Source organism: Maniola jurtina, chromosome Z (assembly GCF_905333055.1).
Source record: "Maniola jurtina chromosome Z, ilManJurt1.1, whole genome shotgun sequence".
NCBI classification, from domain to species: Eukaryota; Metazoa; Arthropoda; class Insecta; order Lepidoptera; family Nymphalidae; genus Maniola; species Maniola jurtina.
In genome coordinates, this window is record NC_060058.1 from 8,484,793 (window position 1) to 8,510,232 (window position 25,440).

Here is a 25,440-nt window from a genome sequence, read left to right on the forward strand (position 1 = left end):
CCATGAAAGCATATTATTTGTTTCAGTCATTATTTGTAGACAATCCTTCACATCACCCAATAGTTATTTTGAAGGATGTCACGTTTAACGATTTGCGCACAATGGTGGATTTTATGTACTACGGGGAAGTTAATGTGACTGAAGAACAGTTGCCGCAGGTAAAACACTGATTTGAGCCAGCGCTACACACAGCTTAGAACACGCAAATGCCAACTTTGCTGTGTGGCATGATAGCGTGTGTCCAAAATACTTAAGACCACGACGCCTACAGGTTTTGAGCGCGTCATACTTTTCCAATAAGGGTGAGGCCAAACGGACGTAATTTTTTGAGTTGTAAGTCGCGTAATTTCGGTTGCGTAATTTCTGCTGCATTCAGTTTCATACAAAAGTTCAACTCATTTTGCGTCGCCGTGTGGCACGAACTGGACTTTTGTATGAAACCGAATGCAGCAGAAATTACGCGACCGAAATTACGCGACTGACAACTCACAAAATTACGTCCGTTTGACCTCACCCTAAGTGTTCAATTACCCATACCCAATTCATTTACCCATAGTTCGCAACAGCTAGACATGGCAATCGGGGTATGAGGTTAGTCGTGAAGGTGGGCCACTTGTGCGAGCTGTGTGGGTGTGCGCCGCGTCCACACCCCAATTACCATGTCGACATGTCGCAAACTATACTTGCCTGGCGCTGTTAATATACTAGCATATTCTATTTAAGTAGGTTTATTCAATTGCTTTCAGTTGCCAGTCAGCTTTGATAGTTCTAACAAACTCAGCTGGGTATTCTTTTTTTTATTACCACCAAAAAGAAAGAATACCCAGCTGAGTTTGTTGTGGGCTCTTCTCAGACTTGGGCGCGTTTGGAACCCTCGTAGCTTTAGTTTTAAGTAACGTAATTAATTATCACCACTATATCGTACAAGTTTAACAATTTCGACCATCAAAAGGAGTACAATTGTACCTACTTTGAATAAATGATTTTGACTTTGACTTTGCTTATTTATGGGTTTATAGGTTTTGGAGACTGCTAAAATATTAAAAATAAAAGGTCTGACGGAAATGCCTGATTCAACATCTTTGACTCGTTCACAAGGATCGGCAACGGATTTCTCATCTGTTGATAACACGAATGAAACCCAAAGGTCCGCCGTACCGTCTGTGTCGCCTAGCTCGCCGTCTACTAGACGAAAAAGGTACGTTCTGTGTGCAACTTCTTAAAATGTTTGTAAATTGTAAATTGCTTGTAAAGCGAAACCACTGCCAAGCTATTTTTTCTGATTTTAGATTTATAATCATTTTTATTTGAGCATATTTGTCTGGATTGTACCGGAATTTTGTTTGCATTGGGAACGCCGTGGGAACTCTTGATTTTTCGGGATAAAATACCAATGGTATGCAAGCTATCTCTGAACAAAATTTTTGCTAACACGATGGACCCTCAAAAGGACTTTCGCTAATACTAATATAGATTTTTTTTTAAATATATCAAAAATTTCTAATTCTGTTTGAGCCTGAGACACAAGGCCCATAAGAAACCTCATCACGATTTTAAAATATCAATTCATAGATGTAACACTCGAGGCGGTAAAACAAGATCTTTTCTGACTCTCACTTTTATGTTCAGGTTCATTAAAAATAAATGGTGGATCAGGTTTCTACAACAGCGCTACTGCTGTTCAAGTTTACTGCTCTAATACTTTCTTTTTAGAATGGCTGTGATACAGACAAACAAACGGACGAAACTAAGAGCTCCTTGTCTTTCTATAGAGCCCTAAAAATATACGAATATACCACTGGTTGTGAGCCCCTAGCTTTTATTACAAATTATATATTGAACTGTCGAACAAAAGCTCGAGTTTAAGCACAATCATTCCATGTGAAGTTCCATTCTATGGAATGTGTGCTATGTGAGCTACGATTGATTAGCAGGACAGCAGACGTGTGAAGTACTAAATTGTAATCTTTTATATATTTTTTTTTTTTTTAAACTTATAAAAGTACTTATATCTAAGAATCGGTCCATTAACTTATCTTAGTTTACAGTTAGTTTTTAACCGACTTCCAAAAAAAGAGGAGGTTCTCAATTCGTCGGGATCTTTTTTTTTTTTTTTATTTTTTATGTACAGTCGACGTCAAAAGTCCATATAGAATAAGTAAACAAGTTGCCTTGCATGCACTCTGTCACGCACACACTTGCACTGTAATATTATACAAGTCATTCAATTTGTAAGCCTGAGTAATATCTAAAAATTTCATATATAAAGCAAAAGAGTTGAATGGCGCAGCGCGGGGGTACCCGGACTGCAAACGCCACGGTTTCTGGTTCGAATCTCGGGTCCGTGTAAGCTTTTTTCTGTTTTTATTTTTTTAAATGATACGTTTAGACTAATAATAGCTTAAGTGGGTAGTTTAAAAAATCGCAGTTACGAAGTTAGATAAAATATGGTCACTGAGTACCGACGGACAAAAGATTTTGACAGTCGTTACTTGCAAAGGCTACAACATTAATTCATGTTGTTTCTTGAGTGTTGAAAACGTTTTATTTTACTTGTCTTCAAGAATAATGCAGGCTAATGTGTATTGTTGATAAAACTGATTTTGAACATTTGCAATGAAACTGATTTCACCGTGAGTATTGTTTTTATTGTTAGATAACGTGTATTAGGTTAAGAAATTGTGTTCATAAACATAGCATTACATAAAGTTTTGTGAGTAAATAATACTCGAATACTCGAATAAGTGATCGAAGGAATATCCATAAAATTTAGACAAGAAACTTAGTAGGTTAAAGTGTTGTTTTATCTCACTGTTTGGTTTTTAGTGGATCACCGAAAAGCGTTGGGGGTGTCGCGCCGCGAAGAAGAAGGTAATTTAACATCTAGACGGCGAAGTGGCCACCCGCGTCATATTAATGATTCACAGCGGAGATCTATGGTCGAACAATATGAAAATGTTGTCCCAAACATGGAATCTGGACGGATATCTGTCAATATGTGGGGCTGGATGAGTGCCGCTGCACCTGGTGAACTAGTGTCAATTGCAGGGCGCCCCACAGCTGCACATTATGTGGAAGTGTTACGTGACAGCATATTGCCAACTGTGTGGTGTGTGTATCCAGTTGTTAATATGCCACAACTATCTTTTGTCCATGATAACTGTCCTGTGCATCGAGCACATATAGTGCGTGTTTGGCTTAATGAAAACCCAGACATAACTATTATTCCCTGGCCAGCAAGATCACCAGACGGGATATGCGAAACGAGAGGACTGCAGAGGAATTAGAGGCTCACTATATGGAAGTGTGGGAGAATATTAGAAGAACGGATAATATCTGTTTCAATATAGTCGGATCCATGCGGTGGCGCTTGCTTGCTGTTATTGAAAATAGTGGAGGTTATATTAAATACTTAAACAATTTACTTATCTTTATAAGTAAATTGTTATATCCATTTTACTTTTTAAGTCTTTAAACATAGAACATAAAGTATTTTCTTTTCTTAACTTATATTATGTTAATAATATATCTTACTAAAATTAACAGACAACAAAAGCAGCGCCGCCGAATGATTACTAGTTTTTGTAAGGTTTAGCTTCAATTTTCTTTTCTTTATGAAAACGATTACTTAAGGACGTCTTTGCAAAATGAATAGGTATCAAAATTGCACTACTACATAAGTACACTGCCCACACGCACACAGCTGCGTCAAAATGAGTGAATCGACTTGATTTTGATACTTTTATATTTTTATTTTATTTTATATTTGGTCATCTATTTTTTTTAACAGTTTTTTTTTTAAATATGTATCTTGACAATAATACAGTAAGTAGAACAGTGCCTACAGACTAAGGGTCTGATGATGAAATATTTCACCATGACTTCTTGGCAATGAACAACATTTCCATGCTTATGAAATTATGAGCTCCTACTATGACTAAAATAATCTGAGAAGGATAGCATTACATTACCTCCCGACTTGATGAAATTGCATACTTTGGAACCTACTACTGGAACTCAGAGACGAATAGAGCTAGGTGTTTCGAGTTTGGGCTCATTTTCTTAGTCATGATGAGATCTTACCTCCGGATTTGTGGAGTGACCTGATGGTATACCTCGGAAGTCACTATTGGAACTCGGAGACGAATAGAGCTAGGTGTTTCGAGTTTGGGCTCATTTTCTTAGTCATGATGAGATCTTACCTCCGGATTTGTGGAGTGACCCGATGGTATACCTCGGAAGTCACTATTGGAACTCGGAGACGAATAGAGCTAGGTGTTTCGAGTTTGGGCTCATTTTCTTAGTCATGATGAGATCTTACCTCCGGATTTGTGGAGTGACCTGATGGTATACCTCGAAAGTCACTATTGGAACTCGGAGACGAATAGAGCTAGGTGTTTCGAGTTTGGGCTCATTTTCTTAGTCATGATGATATCTTACCTCCGGATTTGTGGAGTGACCTGATGGTATACCTCGGAAGTCACTATTGGAACTCGGAGACGAATAGAGCTAGGTGTTTCGAGTTTGTGCTCATTTTCTTAGTCATGATGAGATCTTACCTCCGGATTTGTGGAGCGACCTGATGGTATACTTTGGAAGTCACTATTGGAACTCGGAGACGAATAGAGCTAGGTGTTTCGAGTTTGGACTCATTTTCTTAGTCATGATGAGATCTTACCTCCGGATTTGTGGAGTGACCTGATGGTATCCTCGGAAGTCACTATTGGAACTCGGAGACGAATAGAGCTAGGTGTTTCGAGTTTGGGCTCATTTTCTTAGTCATGATGAGATCTTACCTCCGGATTTGTGGAGTGACCTGATGGTACACCTCGGAAGTCACTATTGGAACTCGGAGACGAATAGAGCTAGGTGTTTCGAGTTTGGGCTCATTTTCTTAGTCATGATGAGATCTTACCTCCGGATTTGTGGAGTGACCTGATGGTATACCTCGGAAGTCACTATTGGAACTCGGAGACGAATAGAGCTAGGTGTTTCGAGTTTGGGCTCATTTTCTTAGTCATGATGAGATCTTACCTCCGGATTTGTGGAGTGACCTGATGGTATACCTCGGAAGTCACTATTGGAACTCGGAGACGAATAGAGCTAGGTGTTTCGAGTTTGGGCTCATTTTCTTAGTCATGATGAGATCTTACCTCCGGATTTGTGGAGTGACCTGATGGTATACCTCGGAAGTCCCTATTGGAACTCGGAGACGAATAGAGCTAGGTGTTTCGAGTTTGGGCTCATTTTCTTAGTCATGATGAGATCTTACCTCCGGATTTGTGGAGTGACCTGATGGTATACTTTGGAAGTCACTATTGGAACTCGAAGACGAATAGAGCTAGGTGTTTCGAGTTTGGACTCATTTTCTTAGTCATGATGAGATCTTACCTCCGGATTTGTGGAGTGACCTGATGGTATACCTCGGAAGTCACTATTGGAACTCGGAGACGAATAGAGCTAGGTGTTTCGAGTTTGGGCTCATTTTCTTAGTCATGATGAGATCTTACCTCCGGATTTGTGGAGTGACCTGATGGTATACCTCGGAAGTCACTATTGGAACTCGGAGACGAATAGAGCTAGGTGTTTCGAGTTTGGGCTCATTTTCTTAGTCATGATGAGATCTTACCTCCGGATTTGTGGAGTGACCTGATGGTATACCTCGGAAGTCACTATTGGAACTCGGAGACGAATAGAGCTAGGTGTTTCAAGTTTGGGCTCATTTTCTTAGTCATGATGAGATCTTACCTCCGGATTTGTGGAGTGACCTGATGGTATACCTCGGAAGTCCCTATTGGAACTCGGAGACGAATAGAGCTAGGTGTTTCGAGTTTGGGCTCATTTTCTTAGTCATGATGAGATCTTACCTCCGGATTTGTGGAGTGACCTGATGGTATACTTTGGAAGTCACTATTGGAACTCGGAGACGAATAGAGCTAGGTGTTTCGAGTTTGGGCTCATTTTCTTAGTCATGATGAGATCTTACCTCCGGATTTGTGGAGTGACCTGATGGTATACTTTGGAAGTCACTATTGGAACTCGAAGACGAATAGAGCTAGGTGTTTCGAGTTTGGACTCATTTTCTTAGTCATGATGAGATCTTACCTCCGGATTTGTGGAGTGACCTGATGGTATCATCGGAAGTCACTATTGGAACTCGGAGACGAATAGAGCTAGGTGTTTCGAGTTTGGGCTCATTTTCTTAGTCATGATGAGATCTTACCTCCGGATTTGTGGAGTGACCTGATGGTATACCTAGGAAGTCACTATTGGAACTACGAATAGAGCTAGGTGTTTCGAGTTTGGGCTCATTTTCTTAGTCATGATGAGATCTTACCTCCGGATTTGTGGAGTGACCTGATGGTATACCTCGGAAGCCACTATTGGAACTCGGAGACGAATAGAGCTAGGTTTTTCGAGTTTGAGCTCATTTTCTTAGTCATGATGAGATCTTACCTCCGGATTTGTGGAGTGACCTGATGGTATACCTCGGAAGTCACTATTGGAACTCGGAGACGAATAGAGCTAGGTGTTTCGAGTTTGGGCTCGTTTTGTTAGTTATGACGAGATTATACCTTGAAACTTGTTGGAGTGCTCTGAAGGTATACTTCAAAAGCCACTATTGGACTTTCGAGTCGAGTAGAGTTAGATGTTATGAGTTTGAGCTCGTTTTGTAAGTTCCAATAGTGACTTCCGAGGTATACCATCAGGTCACTCCACAAATCCGGAGGTAAGATCTCATCATGACTAAGAAAATGAGCCCGAACTCGAAACAGCTAGCTTTATTCGTCTCCGAGTTCCAATAGTGACATCCGAGGTGTACCATCAGGTCACTTCACGAATCCGGAGGTAACATCTCATCATGACTAAGAAAATGAGCCCAAACTCGAAACACCTAGCTCTATTCGTCTCCGAGTTCCAATAGTGACTTCCGAGGTATACCATCAGGTCACTCCACAAATCCGGAGGTAAGATCTCATCATGACTAAGAAAATGAGCCCAAACTCGAAACACCTAGCTCTATTCGTCTCCGAGTTCCAATAGTGACTTCCGAGATATACCATCAGGTCACTCCACAAATCCGGAGGTAAGATCTCATCATGACTAAGAAATTGAGCCCAAACTCGACACACCTAGCTCTATTCGTCTCCGAGTTCCAATAGTGGCTTCCGAGGTATACTATCAGGTCACTCCACAAACCCGGAGGTAAGATCTCATCATGACTAAGAAAATGAGCCCAAACTCGAAACATCTAGCTCTATTCGTCTCCGAGTTCCAATAGTGACTTCCGAGGTATACCATCAGGTCACTCCACAAATATGGAGGTAAGATCTCATCATGACTAAGAAAATGAGCCCGAACTCGAAACACCTAGCTCTATTCGTCTCCGAGTTCCAATAGTGACTTCCGAGGTGTACCATCAGGTCACTCCACAAATCCGGAGGTAATATCTCATCATGACTAACAAAATGAGCCCGAACTCGACACAGCTAGCTCTATTCGTCTCCGAGTTCCAATAGTGACTTCCGAGGTATACCATCAGGTCACTCCACAAATCCGGAGGTAAGATCTTATCATGACTAAGAAAATGAGCCCAAACTCGAAACACCTAGCTCTATTCGTCTCCGAGTTCCAATAGGGACTTCCGAGGTATACCATCAGGTCACTCCACAAATCCGGAGGTAAGATCTCATCATGACTAAGAAAATGAGCCCAAACTCGAAACACCTAGCTCTATTCGTCTCCGAGTTCCAATAGTGACTTCCGAGGTATACCATCAGGTCACTCCACAAATCCGGAGGTAAGATCTCATCATTACTAAGAAAATGAGCCCAAACTCGAAACACCTAGCTCTATTCGTCTCCGAGTTCCAATAGTGACTTCCGAGGTATACCATCAGGTCACTCCACAAATCCGGAGGTAAGATCTCATCATGACTAAGAAAATGAGCCCAAACTCGAAACACCTAGCTCTATTCGTCTCCGAGTTCCAATAGTGACTTCCGAGGTATACCATCAGGTCACTCCACAAATCCGGAGGTAAGATCTCATCATTACTAAGAAAATGAGCCCAAACTCGAAACACCTAGCTCTATTCGTCTCCGAGTTCCAATAGTGACTTCCGAGGTATACCATCAGGTCACTCCACAAATCCGGAGGTAAGATCTCATCATGACTAAGAAAATGAGCCCAAACTCGAGACACCTAGCTCTATTCGTCTCCGAGTTCCAATAGTGACTTCCGAGGTATACCATCAGGTCACTCCACAAATCCGGAGGTAAGATCTCATCATGACTAAGAAAATGAGCCCAAACTCGAAACACCTAGCTCTATTCGTCTCCGAGTTCCAATAGTGACTTCCGAGGTATACCATCAGGTCACTCCACAAATCCGGAGGTAAGATCTCATCATTACTAAGAAAATGAGCCCAAACTCGAAACACCTAGCTCTATTCGTCTCCGAGTTCCAATAGTGACTTCCGAGGTATACCATCAGGTCACTCCACAAATCCGGAGGTAAGATCTCATCATGACTAAGAAAATGAGCCCAAACTCGAGACACCTAGCTCTATTCGTCTCCGAGTTCCAATAGGGACTTCCGAGGTATACCATCAGGTCACTCCACAAATCCGGAGGTAAGATCTCATCATGACTAAGAAAATGAGCCCAAACTCGAAACACCTAGCTCTATTCGTCTCCGAGTTCCAATAGTGACTTCCGAGGTATACCATCAGGTCACTCCACAAATCCGGAGGTAAGATCTTATCATGACTAAGAAAATGAGCCCAAACTCGAAACACCTAGCTCTATTCGTCTCCGAGTTCCAATAGGGACTTCCGAGGTATACCATCAGGTCACTCCACAAATCCGGAGGTAAGATCTCATCATTACTAAGAAAATGAGCCCAAACTCGAAACACCTAGCTCTATTCGTCTCCGAGTTCCAATAGTGACTTCCGAGGTATACCATCAGGTCACTCCACAAATCCGGAGGTAAGATCTCATCATGACTAAGAAAATGAGCCCAAACTCGAAACACCTAGCTCTATTCGTCTCCGAGTTCCAATAGTGACTTCCGAGGTATACCATCAGGTCACTCCACAAATCCGGAGGTAAGATCTCATCATTACTAAGAAAATGAGCCCAAACTCGAAACACCTAGCTCTATTCGTCTCCGAGTTCCAATAGTGACTTCCGAGGTATACCATCAGGTCACTCCACAAATCCGGAGGTAAGATCTCATCATGACTAAGAAAATGAGCCCAAACTCGAAACACCTAGCTCTATTCGTCTCCGAGTTCCAATAGTGACTTCCGAGGTATACCATCAGGTCACTCCACAAATCCGGAGGTAAGATCTCATCATTACTAAGAAAATGAGCCCAAACTCGAAACACCTAGCTCTATTCGTCTCCGAGTTCCAATAGTGACTTCCGAGGTATACCATCAGGTCACTCCACAAATCCGGAGGTAAGATCTCATCATGACTAAGAAAATGAGCCCAAACTCGAGACACCTAGCTCTATTCGTCTCCGAGTTCCAATAGTGACTTCCGAGGTATACCATCAGGTCACTCCACAAATCCGGAGGTAAGATCTCATCATGACTAAGAAAATGAGCCCAAACTCGAAACACCTAGCTCTATTCGTCTCCGAGTTCCAATAGTGACTTCCGAGGTATACCATCAGGTCACTCCACAAATCCGGAGGTAAGATCTCATCATGACTAAGAAAATGAGCCCAAACTCGAAACACCTAGCTCTATTCGTCTCCGAGTTCCAATAGTGACTTCCAAGGTATACCATCAGGTCACTCCACAAATCCGGAGGTAAGATCTCATCATGACTAAGAAAATGAGCCCAAACTCGAAACACCTAGCTCTATTCGTCTCCGAGTTCCAATAGTGACTTCCGAGGTATACCATCAGGTCACTCCACAAATCCGGAGGTAAGATCTCTTCATGACTAAGAAAATGAGCCCAAACTCGAAACACCTAGCTCTATTCGTCTCCGAGTTCCAATAGTGACTTCCGAGGTATACCATCAGGTCACTCCACAAATCCGGAGGTAAGATCTCATCATGACTAAGAAAATGAGCCCAAACTCGAAACACCTAGCTCTATTCGTCTCCGAGTTCCAATAGTGACTTTCGAGGTATACCATCAGGTCACTCCACAAATCCGGAGGTAAGATCTCGTCATGACTAAGAAAACGAGCCCAAACTGGACACATCTAGTTCTTCTAGTCTTCAAGTTCCTGTCGCAGCCTTCGAAGTTCACTATCAGATCACTATCATGCTCAAGAAAAAAATCCAGCTAACGATAAAATGTGATAATAGGTACATAATATTATCATTATTATCTTACCTTGCCAAAATATCAGCACAATCACGGAATAAGTACCTATAAATATCAGTTAGGGTTTTGTCGAACTATTTTGTGTTCGTACAGCGATCTTTTCCACATCAAAAAATTATAGCAACCGACGCAGAGACCACCCACGAAGGCGGCTGGCCGCTGACTGATATAATTTTGAAATCATACCATTGCCTGCCCAATATCAAAATAACCCTTAGTGCACTGTATTAAGGTTTGCGGTTGAAGCAAAATACGTGAAAAATTTATACACGATGTTTTTATTTATTTTTATACTATTATTAATATAATAATCCTATATTTTGAGGTGCACATTATGTGCTAACGGAAAATATTTATTAGAAGAATAAAATCCGTACGTAAACTGAGAAAAATGTACCTAAACTTGACCCTAAATCGTTAATTCTGCGTGGAAGAGGTGAAGGAAAATCGTTCTTATAGTATCAAAATTAATGATTTTATCAAAAAATTACTCGATCTCTGGAGATAAAGGACCAATCTATTTTTAGCAATCTGTAGTTCCAATTTACTTAGTATATTTTAGCCACAAAGCGTACCGAAAATCTATACAAGTGTGCAAATACGTCCTTAAGCTATAACCTTTAAAGATTGAAAAAAATTAGTTAATATTATCTATTTATTACTTTTTAGCAAATGTAAAAAGATAACAATGAAATAATCACAATAAAGTCGATTATCTAGTAAAAAGTGTTTTTTTCTTATTTACTCTTTTTATAATATCAATAAACAATAATTATATAAACAAAAAGTCATTTTATTAAAAACTAAAAAAAATGCAATAAGAGATTCGAACCTAGATCATTTGGAGCTGATGCATTGTGTGCCGATTATGTTACTACGACACTGAGAGTGAGTATACGCAGAGATATGAAATAAACAATCACTAAAGTCAGTAGATAGGTCGAGTAGGAATAGAAAATTATTTTAAACTTAATGGTTGTTGTCTTAAGGTTGATATTGTAGACATTTTATGGAAGTATTGAACTGAAATCGTTTGAACCTTATGTAGTTTACTTAAGGTTGATAATATTATTGACAGTTAATATTTATTTGTGTGAGTGAGCATGCGAGTGATTCAAAGCATTCCTTGCTGCACGGTTTTAGCCTTTAAGCTATGTATGGACTTTCGACGTCGACCGTATGTTCCCCGATTACTCAAAGACCCCTGGACCGATTTGGAATTTTTTTTTTGTTTGAAAGGGTATACTGTGCAGGTGGTCCCATATAAATTTGGTGAAGATCTGATGAATATCTTCGGAGATGGAGAACAGAACTCCTCAATGGATAAGAGCAAATTGCTCGCGATCACTGTAATAGCTTAGTAAACAGTAGGGTTTTAACTGGGCATAGCATATTATAATACAGTGGGGCCACTAAAAATTGTGAAATAAAAAATTTTCAAAAGAAAAATAAAACCGACTTCAAAAACCAAAAACACTAAAAAGTAGAAAATAATTTTTGTTTAGCTACACATGTAATATACCTAGGTATGAAGTCGGGCGAGCTTCACTCTTGGATTTCTAATTTTGTTTTAATATGCTCGCTTGACTTCATACCTAGGTACATTACATGTGTAGCTAAACAAAAATTATTTTCTACTTTTTAGTGTTTTTGGTTTTTGAAGTTGGTTTTATTTTTCTTTTGAAAATTTTTTTCATTGAAAGACACTTTGTTCTTGTGTTCTTTGAACTCAATGAATCTTTTATATGCAGACGTCGAAAAAGTTCTTCGGGCTCAATGAATTTAGTGACTGAAGACAACAGGAGTGAAGATGGCACCAACATAGAAATGATGCGAGAAGCTGTGACATTAAGCAGTGTACCTCAACAGAAGCGAAGAGAACTCGATGAACGCATGGACAATCCACAACAGGTATGCACTATTATAGATATATAATTATATTATATAGATAAATCCTCTCGTCACTCCCCATTGTAACACAGTCTTCTACAGCAAATCTTTCACCGTACTAGCCACCCATCTTTGGAACTCACTTCCTGAGAATATTAGAGTGAATTGCCGCTCAGTACATTCATTCAAATACAGAGTGAAGCAGTATTACCTATCCTTACAATAGAGTATTTTATTATATTTTATATATATTATATTTATTCGTATTTCATTATATTATGCATAACTATTTATTATTATATTATTATTGTATGTAAGTATTTTATTTTGGTATTTATTGGAAGATATTTGTGTAAATATTATTGTGTAGCACTTGTATTAACCATTTTATAAATCTAGTACCATGGGACCTATTCCACGTATTTATGCACCTTACTCACAACCTGCACGGGGAAGCTGGAAGAAATCTCTGTTTAGAGATAAGCATTTCCTATGTACATAGCTTAATTTATCTTAACTTTGTAACTACAATTTTGGTACATGAAAAATAAATATAAATATAATATATATATATTTTTTTTTCTCTCTGGCTTTACACAGATTAGCCAATGTCAAGTTTGTATTTATTTACAAGTTAGGAAAACTATATAAGTATGGACTTCGTTTGTGCCGGCGCTCGCCGACACACGCACGGCGCCCCTTTTGAGCGCTTCCCAGTCAGTTCCACTACCAAAATATACCGGTAAAACACAAAAACTGGCCACTATTGCAAAAAAAAAAAAAACACTCCAAAAAGGCACCATACGCGGGGCCAGCGATGGAGATCTATAGGAACTGCCGGGAGATGGTCTGCAGGTTGTTTCCATAAGTCAGTATTCAACGCTGCATGATAGCTATCAAGCTTATATAATAACACTTAGTGAAGCAGCATTGTTGAGCCAAGCAATGTTAAACCTCCAAGGTATAATATATTGGTGTTCCTGTTTGCCTGCGCTCCGACTAGTGGAAAAATTTCCATGTTTTTTTAATCAGCATGTTAATGTGGCTTTTCTTTGTTACAGGCAGGAGATCCCACAAATATCAACATAGATCAGTTGGCGATGGATACAAATGCAGTAGGAATGTCACAAGGTTAGTCTAGCTTTTCTGATTTGGTTTATCTAGACATCGGAATACATGCATTTCACATGTTTGCGAAAAAAAACGCTATTTTTATAGTGATATAGTCTATTTTTAACCCCCGACCCAAAAAGAGGGGTGTTATAAGATTGACGTGTGTATCTGTGTATCTATCTGTGGCATCGTAGCTCCTAAACTAATAAACCGATTTTGATTTAGTTTTTCAGCTCTTTTCTAGTTAACTAGTTCACTTGTCGGGGGTGTTATAAATTTTTAATTTACACTTGTAGTACTTTTTCATTGAATGTGTCTATTTCAATATCATATTGCGTAGTTCACTATTGGATAAGATCCGTGGTAAATTAAATACTGTTCTGAAATAATGTAAAATGTCTGAAAGGAATAAAGAAAGTTAACACATTTATCAACAGCAAGGGCAAAACTCTGCCTGAAGAGGTCCAGTAACATCTGTTGACGTAGAGAGGTTATTTTCAGCCTACAAAATATTAATATTCAGTTTTGAATCTCACAAGTCGCAAGTTTCCTCTAGAATATCTAGAAAAATGTTTTTTATTGTATTTAGATACTTATATGAGTGAATTCTAATAATAAATAGTATTTTGGTAGTGCATATTTATTGCATACTTCGACAATTTCTTGTGCATATTTGCATGCATATTTTGGCACTTCAATAATGCATATATTCCGATATCTAGTCATGCCATAATAAACAGGGCATTTATCAAGATTCGTAGCATCTTGGTGTATCGTATTCCGTCACGGAGTCCAGTCGTGTATCATGATCGTTAGTTACGACGCATTAACGAATCACAATTTTGCAATTAGAAACGAGGAGGCAAATCGCTTCGTGCGGGGCCGTGGAATTTCAACTACTACAAAATGACTTACTATGAAAATGAAATACTTTTAATCGAAAAAATTGTTAAAATGGTGTACTACTTTTATCCATAACTAGATGTTGCCCGCAGCTTCGCCCGCGTGGATTGGTCAGGTTAGGTTAGGTTACTAATAGACAAGAAATTAAAATGTACTTACTATAATATGTATGAAATTCTAATAGTTACTAAGCTAACACAACGATGACCATTAATTTTATTTTACCCGTTGAGAAATTTAGTCCTGTATCAATGAAACTGTTTATTAGATCTTTACTTAAACATGGAACTTACCTGTCAGTAAAGCAAAAAAACTGTGAGAATGGATTAAGATTTGACGGAGTTATGATCAATAAATACTTCTGTTTCCTATTGTGTTTCAGGATAAAATAAAAAAAATTGGTTTTGAGGTCTATATAGAATTGTAATGCTTCCTCTAGGCTTCCTCCAAATAAAATTTTCAACACAGGGGTGTAATAAGAGCCACTTTACTAGCAAAACTATGAATTAAAAATTTAGTAATACATACTAGACTGATTTCTGCTGAAATTTATATATAGTACATACTTTTTTTTTAAATGCAAAGAAATAAAGCCAAAGACATGGCAGAGTACAATCAATATCCATGTCACCGTCTCACTGAATCTCATGATATTATTTTGTTTGTTTGTCCGCCTTTATTTAGGCAAAAGTAACTCCTTTGAAGAAGACCAGATTTACTATAATTGACAGTGGTACTGATTCTGAGCATAACTGAATTTTTGAATATTCGTCTCATTACTATATGAAAATGACAGACACAGTTTGACAGTTTTAAATTAAATTAAGAGCTGTCAAATCTCGGGACTTTAGCTGCCACTTGCGAGCCAGTTGTTTGAATTTCTAGCGTACACTAAAATTTTATTTAGAGTCTTTAATTTCAAATTAATAATTATTTTTTAGCAATATTAAAAAGAAAAAGATGCAGATAAATTTAGTTTAGAGAAAGACAACAAAATCGGTGCCATTGAGCGTTTCTTTTTTTATTCAACTAAAGTTTTTTGTTTATTACCCAGTTGCGTATTCTTCTTTTGAATATAACTTGAATATTGCCACGCAGGTTTAAAGAAAAGTAATCCATGATCACTTTTATCATCTTCCACTGGATGTAGTGTACGTTAATGAGTTATCCATCATATTTTACTTTCCAAGGAAGGGAGATCAATGAAATCTGTAGAGTAGTAAAACGCATTTTTTAATTTTTATTGTATTAAGGTAATAGTTCATTACAGCCACCCGGCACCCGACCTGCACCGCCTCACCTCGTGCGGTTAGTATTCTTTATTTTAACTTCTATGGATATTCGCTCACTACATAGATTCCATAGCGTCAGCGGATCGCTCGCTCGCTGACGTACAGAGTCGATGTAATCAGGGTATGCCCATAGAAGTTCATATAAAGAATACTATCCGCACGAGGTGAGGCGATGCAGGTTGGGTGCCGGGTGGCTCTAATGAACTATAACCTTTACAAAATCATTTATCTCTCTTCCCAGGACAATGGAGTATGCTGGAGCATACATACCCCAGGTATTCGAACGCTTGTCTCGGAGGCGGCGGGCTCCAACCTGATCAGGGAATGTATCTCAATAACGTTATAAATCCGCATGGAGACCCAGAGATGAATCACTACGGCCAGGCGCTCGGGGTGCCGGGTCCTGCGCCCGGCCCCAGCTGCGTCGCAGAAGCGCAGACCGTGCAGGCCGTGAACCAGACTCCACAGAAGCGACGCCGGGCGACAAATCCACAAGCTGAGGAAAACTTTCAAAGGGCTTTGGAAGCGGTTCGTTTCGGGGGAATTGGATTTTGCAAGGCTGCGCGGATGTTCGGGGTTAACAACCGAACATTATGGCTGGAATACAAGAAGAAAGGTTACCCAAACAATCGGCCGAGCATAAAGAGCCGCATCAAGCGCGAGCACGTGACGCCGCCGCCGGAACAGAAAGACGAGCAACCGCACCAGGAACAACAGATGGCCTTGCTCTGTCCGCCGCACCCCGTACCCGTCGGGTTCATCGACCCGCGCCCCGTGGACTTCCCGCTCCAAGTAAACAACTCGCCCCTGAATATTATCAACGGGGTCAATTTCCCGATGCAATAGAACGCGGCGTGCGCGGCGCAAGGCGACGAGTGCTACTCGTTGTGACCCGAGTGGCAAGGCGGGGAGTGCGGGCCGCTGCCGCTCTCGCCGCCATTGCGCCCCCAGCCGCGCTACGATATCTATATGCATATGCCTTTGTAAATATTGTTACCATATTATTCAGTATTACTTGATACCCAGTCGGCATATTTGTAAAGACGTAACAATCTCGCGAGCCTCGATCGAGTTGAACTTATCATGACTAAATTGATACTCACTTTTTAAAGCACGCTTCTACAGAGGAATACTTTTCGGGGCTAGGTTTTAACTCTTGTAACTAACCCTGTAAACGAGTTTGCTAGAATTGTCTATTTTAGATTTAATTTGGACAAAATGTATATTTTACTGCTTTCTTATGCAAACAGTAAAATATATATTTTCTCTAACTCTTCTAAGTGACAGTCTTACTTTACGAAGCACAGATACGATTGATGGTTTTGCCTCTGTGGCGACGTGCACCGGGACATAATATATTGCAGGCTCGGCTTGACCAAGAGTTCTTGTACGTACTTTAACTGAACAAAAGTATTGAAAGTATTGAAGTGAGTGGACGCGCGGCCGACTCACGTCCATTAGCCATAATCAGTAAGGTATGTTTAGATCTCATAGCACTGTAAGTTTAAAGACAGTTATTTGATATCAGCTTTTTTATAATTAAACCGCATTATCGTAAGAGTATTGTATAAAAGGAAAGATGTGATAGCGAATTTACTATAAAGTATTGTAATAGAATAATAATTATAATAGATAGAGATACTTATTTCGAGACCAGTCTTAATCAATATATTTTTGTGATAATTTCATACATATAAGTTTATAGGTACTTTTGTATTATTATCATATCTGATAGTCCATTTGGTAATCACATAATTAAGAAATCAATCAATTTTCTTCTATCGTGCAATCATGACAAGGTTTACAAAATTGTAACCTCTTATTTAGTTAAAAATAGTCACAATGATAATTACTACCTCTACAAAAGTATTTCTTCTCATATAATTTGTATAACTTACCTGCATTACGTTGATGTTACATTTATACCTTACAGTACTTTACATAATAAAGTATGTACTATGGAGCCCTATTTGTGTAATGAATTTGAAATACTTTAAATCTGAACAGACTGACTTACATGTTGAAAAAAACATTACTTAATTTTGTATTCCGTATAATTATAGCTATCCTTCCTTAGCTTTTATTTTAAGCCTTAGCCTTTATAAATTAATGATAACTACTATCATTATTATCGCCCTATGTATAACCGCCTATATTAATATAGAACTACTTATTAATGATGTTTTCGTCTGTAGTCCGATAATACTTGGCAGGCCCCAAGTGTCCAATCGTATTGAAAAATCTCAAGTAATTTAATAGACAGAAGGTGTAGCACTATATGTACGTTACAGGGAGGTAATATAACCTGACAACGTACCGGCAAAAAATCAAAATTTTGTGATGACGCGGACGTCAAAAGCTTTGGTCTGCGACTTTGTCTTTGTGATCAACAATACATAATTTTTCTTAAACAGTTTGGTGTAATCTCATGTACTTCATCACTATATTATACTTTTTAGATGTGTTGAACGCCGGTAATTTATTTTATTAACTCTCGTATCTTTTATAGCATAGCATTTAGCATCAATTTTAAGCCTTATGGCAAGCGTTACTAATACAGTTATATAAAACAATGAACTCAGGAAACGTTCCTTTAAAATAAATCTAAAATAAGTTTATTGCCTTTTTAAAGTACTAAACATGAATGAAATTTACTCATGACAAACTTTATAATTTCAAATATGATTACCCTAGGAGTTTCGATGTCCATTTTACATCTCCGTCATAACTCATAAGGTTCATCACAATTTTTTCTCTTGTGAAAATGCATATGAGTCTAAATTCGACTGTTATGTCAAGCAGTGGAAATTTACATGGGCGAAACCGTCCTTAAAACCTAGTTATTTATAGCTAGCTTACACCCGAAGCAATTCGCGTGCCTTCTAATTGTACGTTGATGGTATTATGTCAGACACCTACGCGCAAGTTCAACTGTACAAAGTTTCAACTCAGTCGTATAAATAATGCGTGAACCCATAGGTAACGGTCGAATGAAGAAACATTATTTTTATAATAAGCCATTATTTTATTTGTTCTTTTGTAAATGAACAAATAAATGCTTTTCTGCACATTTTCCGTGCAATGATTTTGTGTCGCCTGAGGTTATATTGTTTCTGATGTATCATTAATTATCATCTTGTGCATAATCGACAGGTAAAAATCGTGATTTTAATAAGGATGTAAATGTGATACCAATACGTTCATACTTTCGAACGGAATACGATCGGCACATCAAAACGATACAATTTGGACTCAGTATTTTGTTGCACTTTGTATAATATTATTTAACTTCTAGGCCCACTTGCACAAGGGCAGTTACATTGATGTAGTTAAATTTTGTAATGCTGGCACTTTTTAGCAAGAAAACATGATGCTGTTGCCAAAAGTATTATCCTTCAAAAAAATTTATCCAAATCAGGTTATGCTTGTGCGTGTCTGCCTAAATCCTGTTAAACATCGAATATTCGAAGTTGCAGCTTTACAATGGTTTTTGTCTTATTATCTGATTTACTTTGATCTCACATTGTATGTTATAGTATTTTATGTTCCTAGAGAACTGAAAAGTACGATAGACTAAATAGAAAATTGCCCTAGAAGGCCTATTTGCAAGGCCTGAAATATCGATTGATAAAAATTGATTCAAATAAAAACACTTTGACGAAGTCGCGGTTGCTCTATAGTTTCAATGTTTAGGCAGCTACCATATATTTACAATTACTTAGTATTTAAACCAAGGCATAGGTACTATTTTATTTATACGTATAATATTTACATCTCCAAAATTTTTTTCAAAGAAGCGATAGATGTATAATTAAAATTACAATAGTGATCTCCTTTGTAAATATTGTAGGCATAAATCTTTATTACGAAGAAACATTCGTTTCTTGCATTTATACATATTGTAGATAGAGTGCTGGTGGCAATTTTGGTATAATATGATTTGTACATCGTTACTACAGATAAATATTAAAGTATCAAATCTTGTGAACAAGATACAATGTTAGGTTCAACTAGTTATTGATTAATAATGCAGCCATCTTGGTATGTCAAAAGTTGATCAAGGTGAAGTATTGATTAAAGCCCCACAATCAACACGCGAGCAGATGATTTATAAAATTCCTGCCATCAACACTCTAATAGGTTTATTTACAGTCGGTTGCAAAGAATATCGAACATTTTCTGAGCAAAAAGAAGAGATTTGAAAATGGTTGTATATGAAAGTTTACTTGTTTATTCTTTCTATAACTGAATATTATAATTACTATGATAGGAAATAAGATTAATAATAGTTATTCTATCATAAAATATGGTGCCAGTGATTTTGAAGTTATAGTTATTATTTTACCAAATGCCAATGTTTGACGTCGCAACTCGCTATGCAAAATACGGGTCAGAAGATTTCCATTAGAGTGGACTTTCTCCCATCTGTTAACCATATGAAAACTATTTTTATCATTTTTATATATGTACATGATGCCGGTGACTTTGGCGCCGATTCTGTTGTCTTTCTCTAAACTACGTCAGAGTATCTGCATCTCTTTCTTTTTAATATTGCTAAAAAAGGACGGATTATGAATTTTACATTTATAGACTCTAAATTTCAGTGCACGCTACAAAAAACAATAGCCTTGCGACTGGCGGCTAAAGTCACGTGCTCTAAATTGAGTTTAAAACTTTCAAACTGAGTCTGTCCTTTTCATATTACATTAGTAAGAAGCAGATGCGAATACTCTACAATTTAGTTGTGCTAAGAATTAGTATCGTTTATAGTTTTTTAAGTTTTATCATCAATATTTGTATAAATACTTTTCATTATATTCGATGGGCGAAGGACCGCCCTATATGGGATCTGAGATCCACATGTGAATATTTACTGGGCGTATCAAGTTGAATATAATTCATTATGCTAAAAGATCATTATTCATAACTTTTTATCACATTTGATAGCATATGTCTCAAGTAATAGACTGATTTATTTTATAACTAAAATAATTTCTTTATTCAGTAAAATTTATTAAATAGTCTTTACTTTATATAGATTTCAAAATTGCTTAAACAGTACTTTTCATTATCAACTGTGAGACTTGTTTTTGTACAAACGAAATCGAGATTTTTAGCATTTAAGTAAAATAACAATATTGAAAAAGAAATAAATCAGTTATCAGTACGTGTCTTAAATGTCTTTTTGAATTATTGTGCAAGGAATTTGATCTAGTGATAGTAATTACTTTTAGTGGCCTACAATAGTCCGAAAAACATAATTAATGTACGACTTTATCGAAACAGTTCTAATCAAAACCTAAGTTAGTTATGTGTGAGTCCTCTTTAAAACTAATTAGACCAATGGTTTAATCAAGGCATTTCAAATAAGTAGTCGTTTATAATACTATTAATTAAATAAGATTTGTATTGTACGAGTATATACTATATTTTATATTTGTTTATATGAACATAATAACAATGAGACACCTATACAGCCTCTCTCACAGACAGAGATACCAGCCCACCACGAGGCGAAAGATAGTGATAATGTAAATGAATTGTAAAGAATACGGTCGCTTCTTCGCGCACAAAATTATATGTATCGTGCATCTAAAGGCACACATGCGACGCAGTTTGTTAACGTTAAGTACTGATGCCAAAATCATATGATGTCAAGTTAGAAGTTTCGCCATCCATACTAAATATGTACGCACAGTTAACGTTAACTTGGAAAGTTATACCGATCGCAAAACAAATATAATGCGTAAATTTTGAGAAAGGGCTCGCTATATTTGCTCTATTCAGGGTGTAACCAGAACGCTACTAAAAACTTAACGTTACAGTCATATAACTACCATAACAAAATCCAATGCCTTTAACCATTTACCTTAACTTGTAGTTATAGTGATTTAGTGTTTTTCAAATCCGCATAGTACGACGCGGCGTTGACTTCGAGTGGTCTATTTTCGGAACGTTCGTTGACCTCTAGCGTCAGTCAGGTGTTTTATTTGCAATATATTGTGATTAATATATTATTAATGTGAATAACTTAAAAAAATACAGAATATTTAAATTATTTCTTCGTTATTTTTTCGTTCCAACTTATCAGTAATCATTAGTACTATCGCCTGTCACGTCAAAAGCACTGGTAAGTACTAAATCGTACTTTAATGACATGACAGTTGACACAGAGCGAATATGGTGAGTCATTTCTCAAAATATGCGCACTATCAGGTAATTTATTCTGAAGTTGCAGTATGGTTGTTTGCGTAGGTCATGATCTACAAATTTAATACACAAGCTCGACAGCGATCTGTTTTTTTACAATGCGCAATCATACGCATCGTGTTCAGATTGGACTACTTGTTTTGCGCGCACTAGACCTTTGGGAAATCGCCATGGCTGATTGCCCAATGCCGATGATAATTATTACAATGTTGTGTATGTGAGACCTCTGTAATTAATAATAGACTGATTTTTTTGAAATATTTTGATCAATTTATTGTATGGTAATTATTTTGTTTAATGGAAAATGTGTGTACTACTATTACTTTTTTATGAGATTTTGTTTTTTGAACGTGTGATTTGTATAATGGTTACTTTTATTTTCCAATTACCGGCTTAGAAGAAAAAGTACAGTGGAATCTCAATAACTCGAATGTCAGGGGAAATTCAATAAAATTCGAGTTAACGAGTTTTCGACTTAACAAGAACTTCGAGATACATATGACTTAACTGCTGAAATTTCGACTTACAGAGGCGCGATTTCTAAGTGCATTTTTCGATTTGTAGAGTCGAATTTGAATAAAAATTCAACTTAAGTTTTATAGTATATATTTGTTACATATTTAAACAAATTACATATTAATGAAGTAAACTGTACATTAAAAAAAACCTTTTTTCACGTAGAGTTAGAGTCTTTAGTTTCCGCTTTGTACTCATATTGTTGCTAATTAACAGCCAAAATAATACTGACGGACAAGCTCCGCTAAAAGTAATCCTGTCCTTTGTCGACAAGGAACAAACATAACGTTCGCAGCTGTGTTACTTAGAAAGTTTCTGGAATGTATTCATTCATTGCACGTGTACAAGACAAAAACAATAGATTAGAAGCCTCGAACCCGAAAATTCATTTTGGATTTAATTGCTATTATTTCGGGGAATTCCAAGTAAGACATCATTATATTTTACTAACTTCGACTTACGGAGTCTCCTTTTTGAAATTCGAGTTATAATAGAGTATAAATATGTATTATCAATACTTCCTAGGGAAATAACATTTTGTTCGAGTTACAAAGTCTAAATAATTCGAGATACCGCGTATTTAGGGGTTCAGCGGTTTTTTTTCGACTTACTGAAGATTTCGACTTAAAGAGGTTCGAGTTATAGAGATTCCACTGTATTTGTTTCTTAAAATAAATATGTGGTGTCAAATTAATGTATGGTCGTCCAGTGACAAAAAGTGGGAACCTTGCGGCTCTCTACCTTCAATCAATAATTTAAGTTATTATTTTGATTATTATAAATCATGAAATTACTATACAGTGGAGTTATATATAGTTTGTTTAGTTTTTTTTAGTTGTGAGAACGCTCAACTTTATATTGTGGTGGTATTAGGTAAACACTATGCGTCTAAATATATGAAAATCATGCAATATTAAAATGATGAATTCTATGAGGCATTTATAACTAAGCCATATTGTGCGAATTATTAAAACGTTAGACATAAGAAACATATTTCACTTTGTACTTAAATATTAAATCATATCATCGTAATTATTATTATCAATCATTTATTAGCATTGTGGTTTAGTTAATTAAACAGAAATCATGAACTCGGCATATTATAATATAATTGTTCTTTTGTAATAATATGTTCCAAATCCGGGAGTCTGTTGCAAAACACTCGATCATTTCATCCCTCACGATTTCTATTGGAGTTCGTCCACGGTTTTTCAGCTACGTAAATTATCTGTAAATAGTTACGTGTCACAAGGGGCCAAAGTGATATTTTGTTCCTCGGGAGCGTCATTTTGGACTCAGAGCGAGGATTCTAAAGTGGAATCCTGAGCGTAACGAGGAATTCAATGTCCTGTCCTGAGAACAAAACATTTTGGCTGCAAGTGACACTATTTTTCATCACTTCCAATCAGAAGAGAGAAAGTTCAAACTGCCATTAAAGAACAAAATAGGATTTTATTCCCCCTAACCCCTAATGCCAATGTTAGCTTTTCGAATAAGTATGATGAAAAAACATTTTCAATAGAAATCGTGAGGGGTGAAATGATCGTGTTTTGCAACCCTGTTTCCTGGACCATATGAACAAACAAATCGCACAAAACCTTGAAACGTGGTACTTTAACACCATAAGGTGCGTTCAACTTAGAGTCTAGTAAGACTTGAAGCAAACTTAGACTAATGTGTTAGGTACCCTTAATGGTCTAAAATCCATTGACACAATATGATAAAAATATTCAGGGTGGGAGGGGAAAGATAAGTGTGTGCAAAGGATGATTTTCTCAAACTGAGAGATTTTTGTTAATAATATTTAAAATATAATATTAATAATAATTAATAGTGTACATACAAATTCAGTATTATGATTGGTGATTGTCAAATTATTATTATTTCAAATGAACTTTGTTGCAGTGGATCTTAAATTGCGTTCTGATAGAACCACCAACCACTTCAGTTAAATAAATAAAAACTACAAGAGTTTAATAGATTTGGTGAAGAACGCCATTTAGAATCTGTGCTGATTTATTCCGTACTTTTCAATTAATCATATTATTATTGTTATTACCCAGTTGTATTTAAAACCAAACTAGGTGATAAAATAAAATAAATGATAGTTTTTCAAAATCGTCTTTTTAATCGTAACACAATATAATATCCTATCCTCATGCACCTCTAATACATAATCCATAATAACATTTTAAACATTGTGGCTGTCTCTGTCTCTGGTCGGCCCGCTACCGATTCTGATGAGCAAATGATAGTTTAGATAGACATAGATTACTTTATTTATATTTATTAAACTCATAGAATTGACTCAGGGCATTTTTATTACATTCAGTGCCACAAAAACCACAGTTGTTTTTACCGGGCACTGCGTTTACTTATTATAGTTTATATGATAAAACTGCCGTATGCCGTACTTGAACAACACATACTTTAGATAAATATTATAAAGAAACGAAATTGTTTCATTTTTAATGGGCATCAGAATTTTTAATATTGTGAAGCATTATTGCAAAATTCAACCATCTCCAATAACTCTTTAGCTCTTTTTGCGTCTCATGTTAAATGTTAACTACTATTAAACTATCTTATGGGATCTTAATCTAAGGTAGCTAGAAAGTAGCTTACCTATATCATATACCATAAACTTATATCGGTCAGTAAGATCCTCCAAAGAAGAAGAAGAATTTGGAAGAAGCGTCTTCGATATCGTGTGATACCTTGATGGAAATTAGGCAAGGAAAGCAACGGGAAGTAAATAAATGGTCTGCCATTAATAAAACAGATGCAATACTTTGAAAAAGCCTAGTTTAAAATGCATTTTACAACGTTTGAGGTGGGAAAATAATGGCTAGGCTTGCCCCTTATCTAACAGTGATAGATAAATTCGTTAAAATCAGTTGAATAGAAAATCTATAGATTATTGGACTGTCAGTCAGATCATAATAATAAATAATAACCTATTCATTGTTTTTTTTTTACAGAAATATTAAGTTCTTGCTCTGATGTTCGGCTGAGGCGTTCAAAATATTTTAAACGTCAGAGCCGGGTGGAACCCGAAGAAAGAGAAGTGAGGAAGCAGATTTCTGAGCCCACACCGACTTCCACAGCGCCTATACTCCAAAAACATGATTCTTACCCACAGTATTCCACCTCCAAGGTATTAC

The 25,440-nt window shown here is 37.1% G+C and overlaps 1 protein-coding gene across 4 annotated transcripts in view; it reads left to right on the forward strand.

The window, feature by feature from the left end:
* The window catches only part of LOC123880182 (protein bric-a-brac 2-like), a 31,676-nt gene that overhangs the window by 4,022 nt on the left and 2,214 nt on the right, over positions 1–25,440 (forward strand). For 3 of the 4 annotated variants that reach the window (XM_045928156.1, XM_045928157.1, XM_045928159.1), the window contains exons 4-8: positions 27–158; positions 1,020–1,198; positions 12,104–12,263; positions 13,304–13,373; positions 15,792–22,060. In XM_045928156.1, the coding sequence (XP_045784112.1) occupies positions 27–158; positions 1,020–1,198; positions 12,104–12,263; positions 13,304–13,373; positions 15,792–16,396 (1,146 nt within the window). In that variant the 3' untranslated portion in view covers positions 16,397–22,060. Of the gene's footprint in view, positions 1–26; positions 159–1,019; positions 1,199–12,103; positions 12,264–13,303; positions 13,374–15,791; positions 22,061–25,257; positions 25,434–25,440 lie in introns of those variants that run through there. The other variant, XM_045928160.1, reaches the window with a different exon arrangement.